Consider the following 13,594-nt stretch of genomic DNA (forward strand, 5'->3'; position numbering starts at 1 on the left):
TTTTAGAGAGAGGGGAAGGGAGAGAGAAAGAGAGGGAGAGAAACATCAATGTGTGGTTGCCTCTCACGTGCCCCCTACTGGGGACCTGGCCTACAACCCAGTCATGTGTCCTGACTGGGAATCTAACCGGTGACTCTTTGGGTCGCAGACTGGTGCTCAATCCACTAAGCCACACCAGCCAGGGCCTTTTTAGACATTTTCAGCAGACCACCTGTGATACTCCCAATGACTCCAGTTACAGGGCAGGGGCCAGGGAGAAAAGAAGACATGTTCTTGGTCACAGTCTGAAGGTTCTTCAGATGTGCACATGAGGCTGCGGGAATCACTCCGACAACGCGGGAACCTGAGGAAGGCGGGCAAGGGTACCAAGTAGCTTGAATTTAACTAACTTCGGGATGAACCTGATCCGTAGCTTCTCTGACTATAGACTCTAGGAATAGGCCCAACCTCCTTAATGTCTTGATCAAGTATTAAAGTTTCAATTTAAGAGTCTAACTACCTAGGAGTTTAGGGTTTTTTTTTTTTTTCTGAGGGTAAAAAGCTGCTTATTAGTTGGGTGGTTTTTGCCTCGCTCTAATTCCCCTGGATTGTAAATACCAGGAGGACATCTGTCTGCATTATTCCCTACTCTGCACTGTGGGCCCACCTCCAGTCCCAGAACAGTAGACACTTAAGTCAATATTGAATGAGTTGGTGGGTCCACCTAATCCCAAATGGGGAAGAGTATGTATTTGGGTAAATAGTAATAATCCTTTCTGGACGGAACCCAGTTTCAGAAGCAGGCAGTCAGTCATCAGTGTGTCAGGCTCAGTGCGGAAAGGGAGGGCTTCGGTTCCCGATAATGACCACAGTGGTGGTGGGGACAATAAATGGGGACACGTTCTACTGGTGACACTGAATTCTTCAAGTGAGGGCCATTCAGTTCGTGGCTGTCCTGTTCATTATCTGTTGAACTTTAAAATATGCTAAACTGCTTTATTTGACATACTTAACCATAGAACAGGCACACCTCAGAGATACTGCCGTTTGGGTCCAGAGCACCGCAACAAAGCCAATATTGCAATAAAGCAACTGTCACAGTAGAGGGATTCATAATCCTTTTGTTGGCAGAAGGTCTTGCAATTTGTGGAAAAAAACAACAACAAAAAACACTATATCTGGGAAGCACAGTAAAATGAGGTATGCCTGTAATTTACTCAAGATGATTTGAAATGTAAACATTTGAAGAGCAGGTTAAGCCGATCATTACCATACATAAATAGGAAGTATTTGCTAACTTAAAACCTGGAAGTTGCAGCACTTTAAGGCTTTTGGAGTCAGATAATATTCGTCTGTTTCATCAAGTATATATAAGGTCCCTAAAACAGGAAATGATTTTTTTCCCTTGTATCAGTGCATATACTTGGAATCGCAACTCACCTGCAGACCTTGTGGACTGAAATGTATCTGAACAATCCAGTTAAGGATTTTGATTCACTGTAATGGACTCTTCCCCCATTAAATTTAACTTGTAGCATTCTTGGTTACTCATACTTAGATATTGGCTCTTTTCCTAGGTAAGTGGAGGTATACTTCGAATTTTCCCAGAAGGCAAAGCCCAGTTCGCTGACATTGAACCTAAATTTGATAGACTGCTGTTTTTCTGGTCTGACCGTCGCAACCCTCATGAAGTACAACCAGCATATGCTACAAGGTAGTGTTCCTTTTAAGAAACCATTGGTAAAGATTGTGGCAGGACAGAAGAGATACATAAGATAATCTTAAGTTTTCAGTTACTTGTATATCATAACGCTGCCGTCATAATTTTCATTTGAATAGTTTTGTAACATTATTCACACTTGGTACTCAATGTGACTTTCTTTGCATAGCCACTCCGTGTTTGGGGTAAAACTGGAAGCGTGGGCCCTTCATCTCTCCAACCTCCTCTTCCTTTGTTCATCTGGTAACTGCTGTCCATCCTGTGGTTTTATGAGAGTAGTTGGCCCTTGAGCAGTGTGTAGATGAAGGTGTGCAGACCCCCGTGCAGTCAAAAATCTGTGTGTAATTTTTGACCCATCCAAAAAAAGTAACTTCTAATAGCCCACTGTTGACCAGAAACTTCACTGATAACTTAGTCAATCAGCACATTTTATATGTTTATATATATATGTATGTATATTTATACTGTTACAATAAAGTAAGCTAGACAAAAGAAAATGTTATTCAGAAAATCATAAGAAAGAAAATATTACAGTATTTTTTGGAAAACTGCGTGTAAGTGGACCCATGCAGTTCAAACTGTTGTTGTTCAGGGGGCAGCTACTCACTTGGAGTAGAAAGAAGAGCTGGAGAAGAAAAAGGGCAGCTCTTTACAAGGGGCGGGGGAGGCTGGTGTAGTAAAATGACACAGAGGAGACAAGCAAGAGGTCACCAGGGAGGAGAAGTGAAGAGAAACAAGAGTGGAGGAAAGAAAAGGTTCTCATGCGTGGGAGCTAAGGTTAGAAAAATAACCCTTTGGCTTTAATAATAGCATCTTTTTCTATATTATACTTTTTACAAGATTTAATATTCTAAACCTATTACGTTTAATGTATTCCTTAAATTATTTTACCATTCACTGTGACTCAGTTAAAATGTTAAGACTTAAAGTGGAAGGTGTTACAGACATCGTTGTAAAAATAAATGTTTGTAGAAAAAGCAGTGTGTATTAAATACCTGTTTTTCATTATTGAAAACACTTTGAACATCACGATAGTGAGTTTCTGGCATGCATTTGCTTAGAACTGGTGACGAGAGGCACACCCTCACACGCTGGGAGAAGAGTTGGCTTTCAATAATCATGTGAGAGACAGGCCAGCCTTTGATGAGGTTCAGATTCTAAAGACTGTGTTGTCGTCTCTCCCTTTTACTGACTTCTCTTCGGCCATGTTGCCTTTAGCCCTAATTCATACGGTGAAGAGCAGGCTGAATAGTTTGTGGCTAGAGATCACTAAGAAGCCAAGAATGGAAACCAGGGGTCCTGGCACATCCGTGACATGCTGCCCGTCTCTCCTCGCAGCACCCCTGTGCCCAGCTCTGCCCCTGCTCCCCCTTCCGAGCCCTTTCTGACCTAGCAGCGTTGCACAGACCGTCCTTTTCGTGGAGTATGCTCTGGCTGTGTCCTTTGTAGATAAATAGGTAACAGATGTTTTTAGGCAGTAACTAAATGCCACATGGTTATGGGGCGGGGTAAGTGCCACAGGAGTTAGGAGTAGGGAGACGGCAGCGTGAATTGCGCTAGATGGGTCCGGTGCCCTGCAGGAAGAGGAAGTCAGCGGGACCTAGAGCGCCAGGAAGCAGGGAGGACAGACATGGTGGTAAAGCCCTGGGGGGAAAGAGTGAGACTGGCCCAGTTCCAGTGCAGCCGTGGGTGCGGATGCGAGGAGGGTTGTTCAGCAGGTCAGTGGGAGATAAGGAGGGAACAGCAGAATGACATGTAATAGTTTACAGTTATTTTCTGGTAGGGACTTAGGGCTAGAGAGGGGAGTTGACCCAGATATTTAGAACTCTGATTACTAAGTAACTAAAAGTTTGGGGCATGGGCAAAAGAAATGTAAAATCATATATCTGTGCCCTTTTCCCATTGCCAAGACCCCTTGGAAAAATAAAAGAGTCTAGATGGCAAGAAAGGTGTTGGAAAGAGCAGAACCTGGAAGTCAGGAGGCTGGACTGTGACCTCAGTTCTGCTACTCACCCACTGAGTGATCAGTGGGCCTCAGTTTCCCCAGTTGTCCAGACTCTCTGACTCGACTTGCCTCTGAGTCTTTACCTCAAATATTGTACGTGATTTAGCTCTGTCACACTTACTGGCTCTTCATTTCACCTGTGTTGCTCTCCCCCCAGTGAATACTGGCCAGAATCTGCAAGACACTTGAATTGCTTTTCTCTGCTACGGGATTATCGTAGCATGCTTTCACTTCCTGTAGCGTGTGTGCCAAGAGGTGTAACTATGTGCTTTGTGGTACTTAATAAACCAGAGAGTCCTCGCTTATTTGTGGAATGATATATTCCAAATAAGTGAAATATTCAGAAAGGCGAAGCTTAGCTAAACTTTATGTCTAAACACAGTATAATTGTTTCAGTAAAAATCCTAAAAATATTCTTAGCAAAATTTAGCTCTTTCCTGATGACTCGAGGCTATACAACTGTAAACATGCACTGGGATTCTTCGCTGTGACGTAGTGCTGTCCTGAAAGCTGCGGGGACTGTCTGCCCTCCCTGTCTCTGAAAAGCACCAGGCCTCGAGTCCTTTTCTCTTCCTCTCCTTTCGGAACTCATGCTGTGGGTAGGGCCGCAGCCATTCTCTTGCCTTCGTAATGTCTGTTTCTGGCCTGCTGCGAGCTGGCAAAGGAGATCGAGCAGGTTATTAGGCATTAAGAAAGTCGTAAAAACTCACCAGCTTTGCAGAGTCAACTGGAGCTCCTGGTTCCCTGCTGCACTCGGAGCACTGAGGTTGCTGGATAAGTGGGTTGTGACTACTCGTTTATCCTCCTGTAACATTTCGATTGAGACTTTATTTTGACATTACACATTTTATAGACCATTGCAAAGCATATCACCTTTTCCCCCCAGTGATCATTCTTACCCTATTCTAAATTTTCTTTTAGGTACGCAATAACTGTTTGGTATTTTGATGCAGATGAGAGAGCACGAGCTAAAGTAAAATATCAAACAGGTAAACAGCATTTGGGGCCAGGGTACATTGGAAGGACATTGCCCACAGTCCTTGTACTTTTGTTAAACTCCTTAACTCCCTTAGAAGAGGACTTCTCTTAAGGTCACTTCATTGTTATCATTAACCAAGAAAAGAAAATTATTTGAAGATTAGGAAGGTTTGAGGCAAAGAAGTCTGAGGAAATTATTCTGATACAAGCTGAGATTCCCTATGATTATCCTTTTCGGTCACAGGCTGCTCAACTGTTGAGAGCTGCCGTCTGGCTTCCCCTCAATCTCCCCTTAGAAGGAAGTTAATATCTTTCCCTCTTTAAATGTCCACACTCTAAGCAGGGGTGTCCGGCCTTTTAGAGTCTCTGGGCCACACTGGAAGAAGAAAAGTTGTCTTGGGCCACACATTAAATACATTGTGACATGTAATCACCAAAAAATACTCATCATGTTTTAAGTAAATTTACAATTTGTGTTGGGCCACATTCATAGAAATCCTGAGCCTCATGTGGCCCACGGGCTGCAGGTTAGACACCCTCAGAGTACTCGGGTCCTTCACATGGAATGTGGACATGAAGACAATTGATACAAAGGAGATGAAAGGAAATGACGGAGTTAGTAAATCAGATGGGCGTGTAGAGTCCTTAGCTGCCAGAGGTGGCCATAGGTCGACACACTTGTACTAAGCCTGAGGTCCTTCAGTAAGCCGACCCTGCACCCCCCGTAGGGGCTGTCTCCTGGGGCAGCGGGTCTTAGTTTTCCATCGGATGGACCCCTCACCTGTCTGTTCTTTAACCTTACCGTGTGTCTCCCACAGTCTGGTCGAGGTTCACATTACTGAGAACTGGCTGTATTGTCACGAGCCATTGATAATCCCAGATCAGCCTTTTATAAAACTATGAAAGTCGGATGTTCATACGATTTTTATGTATTTTTAAAAGTAATTATTTTTGGCAGAAGCCTAGTAGTGTGCTTTTAGTGATGCAGAACACACTACTATTTTATAACAATTCAAATTACTTTTCCAGTAAAAAGATGAAATCACTATCTCTGTGCTGAGAATGTGTTTCCCCTTGGAAGGGTTACTAGCTCCGACTAACGCACTCATCGTAGTACAGTGCCGAGGGTAGCTTTCGGAAGTACAGGGGTGATAGTTTGCACATGATGTATGTTTGCGGAGTGAAACCTTGTGCATACTGTAAGGAGCTCAGTGGGAAGCAGTGACAGAAGCTCTCTGGTGCTTGGTGAATGAATTTTTGTTGTTTTTTTGTTTGTTTACCTTGCAGGTGAGAAAGGTGTGAGGGTTGAACTAAATAAGCCTTCTGATTCAGTCAGTAAAGACGTCTTATAGAGACACTTGGATGCAGCAACACCCACTTCACCTGCAACAAGTGTTGACGCTGTTTGTTAACTTGTGACTGCACATAAACGGGATAAAGAGAAATAGACAACCATTTGGCATTTTCATAAGGAAACAGAAACAACGTTTTTGTGTTGCATCGGAAAGAAGACTTGACTGTGTGGCTTTGTACTTGCATGAGTGACTCCGAACCTGTGATTGCTGTGGGAAGAATATAAGCTGTCAGCTGAACACGGTATTTACACCTGGACATGAACTAAGTGCCCGGCAGAGTGGTTTCATTCTCACATTTGGCCAGACCTGTCATCTAGCTGAGTTCGTTTCATCTCTCCCTTTTTTATATAGTCAAGTTTGAATTTGAAGTAATTTTTGTATGATCAGGTACAATCTATCAAAACTTAATTGAGAAAAAAATTACAGTATTACTCCCCAAAGTAGCATCAATCTATTTTTGTAAACCTCTTCGTACTATTAAATTTTGCCCTAAAAGACCACTTATACTGATTGTTGCCAGTGACTGATGATTACTTTAATTTTCTTTTCACCCGAAAGAAGGAGCACTTTAATTACCAGCTGAAAAACCGGATTGTTCTGTAGTCTTGTCTTACACTAATTCGAACTCTTAAAAATTGCTGCTGTTGTTTTTTTTGGCATTGTTAATAATGAAACATAACAGTAAAACGATCACCACTTACTACCAGTAACTCTTAGTTTCGAATGTTTTGTAAGAAAAAATACACAGTAAGAAAAATAGAATTTTATATTTTAAGTTAAATTCAAAATAAAAAGCCTACAGTGACTGGCACTAGATGAACTTGAGGTTATCTTCAGCATCAGGTTCCTGCGATAAAGGGCTTCCTTAAGCTTTCCGGCGCGTCCTACAGTTGTAGAAGGCTGCGCCCCCGTTCCCGAGACTTGCCCTGGCTTCCCAGCGGCGGGTTGCGCGTCCAGCGCTGCTGTTCTGTTTCCTGCTCCCGCGACCCCTCCGATCCGCAGGTCAGCACCTTGCTCCCCGTGGGCAGCATCAAGGGGAGACCAGGCGCATCAAGACGGACCCGTGCGACCACCGACTCAATCTGGTGACTCCCCAGGCCGCTGCTGAGGCGTTCTGCACACGCGATACCGGCCTCTCTATCACTACGCAGAGGTGCATGTTTAGCTGGGAAAAACAAATGAAGCGAAAGCAAGATAATTTAATTTTTACGTTCTGTGAGTTTTCTTTTTTACTTTTCAGAAAAAAAAAGGGAATGTTACAAAATGACACAAGGCCCCCCCAGGCTCGGTTACTTACTGCCCGAGTCGGGACGGAGGTCACAGACGTCAGTGTCCTCGGCAGAGCGCGCAGGGCGGCGCCCGTGTTCCGCGGGCGTTCTGGGGGGGATGCCCACCGCCGCTCGCTGTCTCTGTCCTTGATCTTCTTTGCCAAAATAATGTGAGTGTACAGAAATGCTTCTGTATATTTCAACTACGGCAGTTTTAGCATTTGTATAGTTTGTATGCAATTAGAGACCTTTTCTATGGAAAGCTCAGTAATTTTTATTAAAAGATTGATATTGTTCATGTAAAACATGAAAAAAATTGTTGAGTGAAACTGACAGTGTGGACCGAGGGTGGGGTTAGCCTTCAGTATTGCAATCTCGCTTAGCAGAACTTGCAGGAGGAAACGAGAGGTGATGTCGTTTTTTCCTTGCCCGTGTTGACTTTTGTTCCCCGTCCTCTCCCCGTCCCAGACAGTCCAGCCCAGCATCCACACAGTAAGTGCCTCCGCCCGCTGCCTGGGAGCGTGAGCTCTCTGCCGCCTGGCCCACGGTGCCGTGCGCTGTCATTTTGAAACCGGGCACAAGTGGTACCGTGTGGACGGGAGGTTTGTCTGGGCACCGAGGTGCATAGCAGCAACCGGTTCAGCTGGGGGCCCCCGTGTCGTTCAGATGTCCGTTCCGCTGTGTGGGCCGTGCTGCCGGACGGGTCCTGCAGTCTGTGTTTCTCTAGTTTTGGAAGGGTTTGTGTAATCTCTTGGAGATCGTTGTGAAAGGGTCAAGAAGTCAGGATAGCCGTTTCTTTAATATCCATTTAAAATCTGTTCATTTCATGTTTGTGGGACCGTTAACGTGCCACCAAGCAGGACTCTCATTTAAAACAAAATTTAAAATTATTTGTGGCCTATATGTGTTTAATCCTGGTTAAAGATAAAGCTTCTAATGCTGTTTTTATTCAACACATTAACCAGCTGTAAAACACGGACGGACCTTTTATAAACAGCAGGCAAAGAACTTCAGGATTCATATGCAGACTATAAAGTCATGTAATTTGAAAAGCAGTGTTTCATTATGAAAGAGCTCTCAAGTTGCTTGTAAAGCTAATCTGATTAAAACGATGTACAAATGTTCTTGAAAAACCTATGGTTGTTATGTTCCTCTCTTTTTTTGGTTTTTTAATCCTTTATCATATGGGCCCTTCCATCAGATGTTGTGCTTTTCTGTCACACGTCTCTGCCCAGTCCAGAATGTTTCCACGGCTTTCTGTAAATGCCAACAAGGGGAGGGTCGCGAACATAGGAGTCCAGCGGTGTGAGGGACATCTTGGGGGTGGTCGGACCGCCCTTGTAGTTCAGGAGTTGTGTTTGGATTCTGTACCTTTTAGGGTTTTAAAAATTACTCTAACACCCGTGCTTTTGGGCCAGGTCTGTGTCCCCCCTCTGCTGCAGAAAGGACGGGGGCATCAGACATTTATCTCTAATTGTCACTGGTGTCCTATTGCATATACAAGACAGTTAATTTGTGTGGTCATGGACTAAAATATATGCGCTCTTATAATGTGAGATGAGGGTGCATGTCATTTATCTCGTATTTAAATATTTTTTTAGTGCAGTGTTCTAGTTATTTTCCAGCCTGAGGGCATTTGGAAGTTTGTACTGAAATACAGTTGGGTGAATTAAAGGAGAGGGCAGATGAGTGAGAGGTAGAGGTGAATTAAATTCGTCAGTGTAGTAAAAACAGCAAATCTGTTTACTCCTGGCTCAACCGGCCACCTGAATGTGTGACCCCGGCGCCTTCTTCATCTGAAAGTAAGTGCAGTAGCTCCAGACTTGCGGAGCTGAGTGCGGCCTAAATGAAGTGCAGGTGCACGCAGTGCAGGGACCAGGGCTGCGTCCCAGCCAGGGACCGCAGTGACACACATTCTCGCCCTGTGGAAGTGCCCAGTCTTCACTGCTCCAAGAATAGCTTTTTGGACATCAGAGGTCAGGGATACATTTGCTTTTGTTTTGTTTTTGTTTTTGTTTTTGTTTTAAGATTTTATTTGTTTTTAGACAGAGGAGAAGGGAAAGAGAAAGAGGGAGAGAAACATCAGTGTCTGGTTGCCTCTTGTGGGCCCCCCACTGGGCACCTGGCCCACAACCCAGGCATGTACCCTGACTGGGAATTGAACCGGTGACCCTTTGTTTCCCAGGCCAGCCCTCAGTCCACTGAGCCACACCAGCCAGGGCTGCTTTGGTTTTAATGTGGATTCTTTTCATGATTGTCTGAAATATGGCCCAGTTCAAGGATGTACCATGGGGAAAGGGCATGCATGGCCTTGTGACCTGGAAGGCTTTCATAACTAGAGAACGCATTAGCAACTTCACGACACAGGGAGAGCCTGCACAGCTGCAGGAGGCTAATGCTCTTCTTTCCCATGGTCATTGCAGCTCTGAGCAGGGTGTGTCGTAAAGGTTATTGGGAGAGGTCTCCTTCGCATTGAGATGAAGACTTTTTTGCCAAAATTATTATTTCTGTGGTGTTCTATAAAGTACGCGTCCATTTTTCTCAGAGCACACAAAATAAGCACAGCCAACTTTATCTCCATTTATAATTAAAACAGGATCAGAGAAGTGGCTTTAAAAAAAACACACAGACCACCTCACCAGTTTGCACGTCGTCCTTGCACAGAGGCCACGCTAATAATATCTGTCATCCCAAGGTTAGCCTGTATGCTGCTGAAGCGATTCTGCAGGGCTTTGCCCCGTTCTAAATAGTGTCATTACATCCCTGCACGTTGACTGGTCCGTGTTTGGCCTTATGTCTAGCTCACCCCCGACGTGGAAGATGAGCCTGTAGGTCTCTTTCCAGGCCTCTCCCTCCATCCCGACCACACCTGTACGAGCATCCGCCACATCCCCTGACCTTTCTTTTGTAATTAGGTTGTGACTTGGGTTAACACCCAGTTCATCATCAGACTGTGCATGAAGGTCAAAGCTGGAACAAGAGTAAACCACGATGACGTCGCTTCCACAGTTTACGTTTCCCCGAATGTCTCGAGTCTTCATTTTACTCCCTGTGGCCTCTAACCTGCGGCTTTGTGGAGTGATTGCCTTCTGTGCCGGCTGCACAGCTGTCTTCCTTAGATCCCCGTCTCAATTGTTCTGGGGACCCTTCACCACCCTGAGCTGGATCTTGTGTTTCCTGGATCCGCACTTCCTCTTCCTCGGTTCACTTCCGCAGTCTGGTGAAGCATGATGCCCTTCGGCACTTTCTGTGAACGAGCGCGTGGGTGGTGAGTTCTCAAGACCGACCCAATGTCTTTGTTCTACTCTGAGTTTCAAATGAATTTGGAAACGGTTTGCCTTCAGAATGTCGAAGGCCTTGCCTCGCCGCCTGTGGGTTCCAGTGTGGATGCTGAGAAATCTGAAGCCATTCCTACTCCTGATTCTTCATATGTCACCTGCTTGTTCCCTGTGGGCACGCACAGCTGCTCTCTGTGCCCAGGGCTCTGGAGCCTTCGATGGTGCTTTGGCGTGTGCAGCCAGCGTGCTAGGCACGTGGACCGTAAGCTTGCACCCTACATTTGGGGGCGTTTTCTTAAATTATTATATCATCTCTCCTCCATGCTCTGCCCTTTCTGCAACATCCGCTGGTTGGAATGGGTTATTTCTCTTCTGGTTACTGTGTGTCTGTGTCCTTTATTTTGGAGATACCAGTTTTTCGGTTCGCCCAGTGGGGGGTTTCATGTTTGCTAATAGGGTTTTCATCCAGGAGCTCTTTATGATCTCTAAATTTTAATTTAAAAGTGTATACAGCATCCTGCTCCACTTAGTGGATACAGTATTTAACCTTTCTGTTTTACTTTTTGTCTTCACGTTGGATGTTTTCCTCACGTGTCTGGTAATTCTTGCTTGTGTGATCATATTTAAGGGGAGGCCCTTGGCCTTGCGGTTTCCCAGTAAATATTGGCAGCTGCCTAAATGGGAATCTCTTTCGTGAAAGTCTCCCCAGCACCACATGGACAGGAACAAACCCACCTTTCGCGTGTGCCTGCAGCATAATGGAGCCACAGAAAAAAAGTTCGAGAGAAGTATGCGCCTGAAGCTTACAGCTGGACCAGACCTGCAGTGAAGGCAGCGTCAGGGGGACACTACAGTGAAGGGGCGAAGGCCTGGGGGGCCCAGCAGTGGCAGTACAGGGGGTGGAGGGACACACTGATGAATCTATGACACCGGTGTATCAGGAAGAGAAAGTTGGAAAGTTCATGAGGCCGCAGGGGGCCTGTTGGGGAAGTACCATCTCAGAGAGGGGAAGATGTCTCCTGGACGGAAAGAAATAGGACAGACGCAGAAGGGACTCCAGCCCCTCCCACACCGCGGAGAAAAGTGTGGTCTCAGAAACTGTACGTCACTGCCCCAACACACCCCTGTCCTTGCGTACGTGGAACCAGCTGCACGTCCAAGTCAAAGAAAAGGATGTCCCTTGGATGAGCAGAAAAAGGAAGACATCTGTAAACACTGCGATAAGAAGGAAACAGTGAGAATCAATTACAGCTCAGGAAAATTCTCTCGTCACCCACAGGCAGAGGAGAACTGGAACAAGACCCAGTCTGGATTAAATGCCTCGAACAGAACTCGGCAGAAATACAAATTAACACCTGAAATTAGAAACTCAGAATCTCTGCAAAAGATGGACTAAAAGAAAAAAACACCCCCCCAAAAAAACCCTCAGGAAGCTGTGATGCAAGAGTTGATGTAACTCAGCAAAGAAATAGAAAAAGACAAAACTATCTTAAATTAGCATTAAATGATAAGGCACCCAAGAAAGAATAGATTCGACTGAAAATAAACAAAGGGCATTAAAGGGGACGAAAGCAGCCAGGAGTTCAAAGCAGAGTTAGAGAGAGGGGACGCCCACCTGCACTGCGTGGAGCTTCCACAGTGCGGCGACACTACACAGTGCTGAGGACGGGCCCTCGGCAGAGGCACGCCCGTGTGGGCGACCCGGGCGTCCGGAAGCTGGACCTCGTTTTCTCGTGGATCCTGTGGAGGCGGCTGTTTGCATATCTGGTGTCAGTGCAATTGAATGAGTAAGTGTAGGTGTGTCTTTACCAATGAGTTACTGAAAACCATTTATGGATGTGTCCGCACGTTTATATTTATGTATGGAATTACTTTAAATGTATACAAATACATAAAAGAATTTGGTGAGGGCTCTTGTGTAAAAAATACCCTCCCTGTTGCTTTACTGTGGATGTAGATTCCGATAGACTGTTGGCCTTGGAACGATGCAGGGGGAGGGGTGCCAACCCCCAGTCAGAAATGACAAGTACTTGCCTCCCCCCAAACTTAACCGCCAATAGCTTGTTGATTGGAAGCCTTGCCAATAACAGTTGATTAACATGCATGCTGTACATTATGTGTCATACACTGCATTCTTACAATAGAGGAAAACATTTTAAGAAAACCATGAGGAAAATACATGTACAGTATTTATTGAAAAAAACCCACCTATAACTGGGCCTTCCCATGTTGGTCAAGGGTCAGCTGTTTGGAGTTTGCAAGGAATGCCTACAATGTGAGATGATTTGTGTCTTAAGAGTTACCCAGCTTAAAAATATACAAGCTTTGATTCTTTGGAGAACTGTGGAGAAGAGTCGGTGTTCCTTAAGGTGTTTTTTGCAATAGCAGATAACAGTGGAATTTGAGAGATGCCTAGCCATTTCATTCACTCAACACCTAGGATCTGAGAGGCTCTTTGTTTATGGAACCTCTGGTGTCCGGGCAAGGACACCACTGCGGGTGTCCTAGGGTGCTTTCCAACTACTGTAGACGATACAGAGCAGTGATAGACACACTGCGAGGAAGAGGACTGTAAGTTCAGAAATACTAGAAAACTGGATAGCTCTTGCCTTATGTGGAAGACTTCGTGTTGGAAATTACCGTTTCGCTCTGTGTGAGTACTGGTTTCTTTCTTGCGCAAGACTTTTGTGTCGGTGTGCAGAACGCAAGGTGGAAGAAAAACGAGTGCAGGGAGACGGCAAGTGTCCTGCAGGTGAGTCCTGGCTTGTCCGAATAGGCACACACTCTTGGCTTGCTGTGTTCCCTCTCACAGGACTTGAAATCACAAGCTGTCCTTTCCTTTTTATGGATCAGTTCTGGCAATTATTGTTACAGTCAGTGCGCAAGTTTTTCTCTTGTTCCTTTGGATTTCCTTTGCCCTGAGGTGTATCAGAGAAATTAACTTACCAAGAGCGCCACCTGCTGTTCAGTAAGCAAGAGGGTAAATCTTGCGGTGGGTTCCGCACCGGCAC

General features: G+C 45.2%; 1 protein-coding gene across 5 annotated transcripts in view; it reads left to right on the forward strand.

Annotated features, from left to right (window-relative positions):
- The window catches only part of EGLN1 (egl-9 family hypoxia inducible factor 1), a 46,805-nt gene extending 38,506 nt beyond the window's left edge, over positions 1–8,299 (forward strand). Inside the window, exons 3-5 of one of the 5 annotated variants that reach the window (XM_028531212.2) lie at positions 1,557–1,693; positions 4,626–4,693; positions 5,970–8,299. In XM_028531212.2, the coding sequence (XP_028387013.1) occupies positions 1,557–1,693; positions 4,626–4,693; positions 5,970–6,034 (270 nt within the window). In that variant the 3' untranslated portion in view covers positions 6,035–8,299. The remainder of the gene's footprint in view (positions 1–1,556; positions 1,694–4,625; positions 4,694–5,969) is intronic. The other 4 variants (XM_036016131.1, XM_036016134.1, XM_036016133.1 and 1 more) reach the window with 4 other exon arrangements.
- The last annotated feature ends 5,295 nt before the right edge of the window (positions 8,300–13,594 follow it).

Source organism: Phyllostomus discolor, chromosome 15 (assembly GCF_004126475.2).
Source record: "Phyllostomus discolor isolate MPI-MPIP mPhyDis1 chromosome 15, mPhyDis1.pri.v3, whole genome shotgun sequence".
Lineage (NCBI taxonomy): Eukaryota > Metazoa > Chordata > Mammalia > Chiroptera > Phyllostomidae > Phyllostomus > Phyllostomus discolor.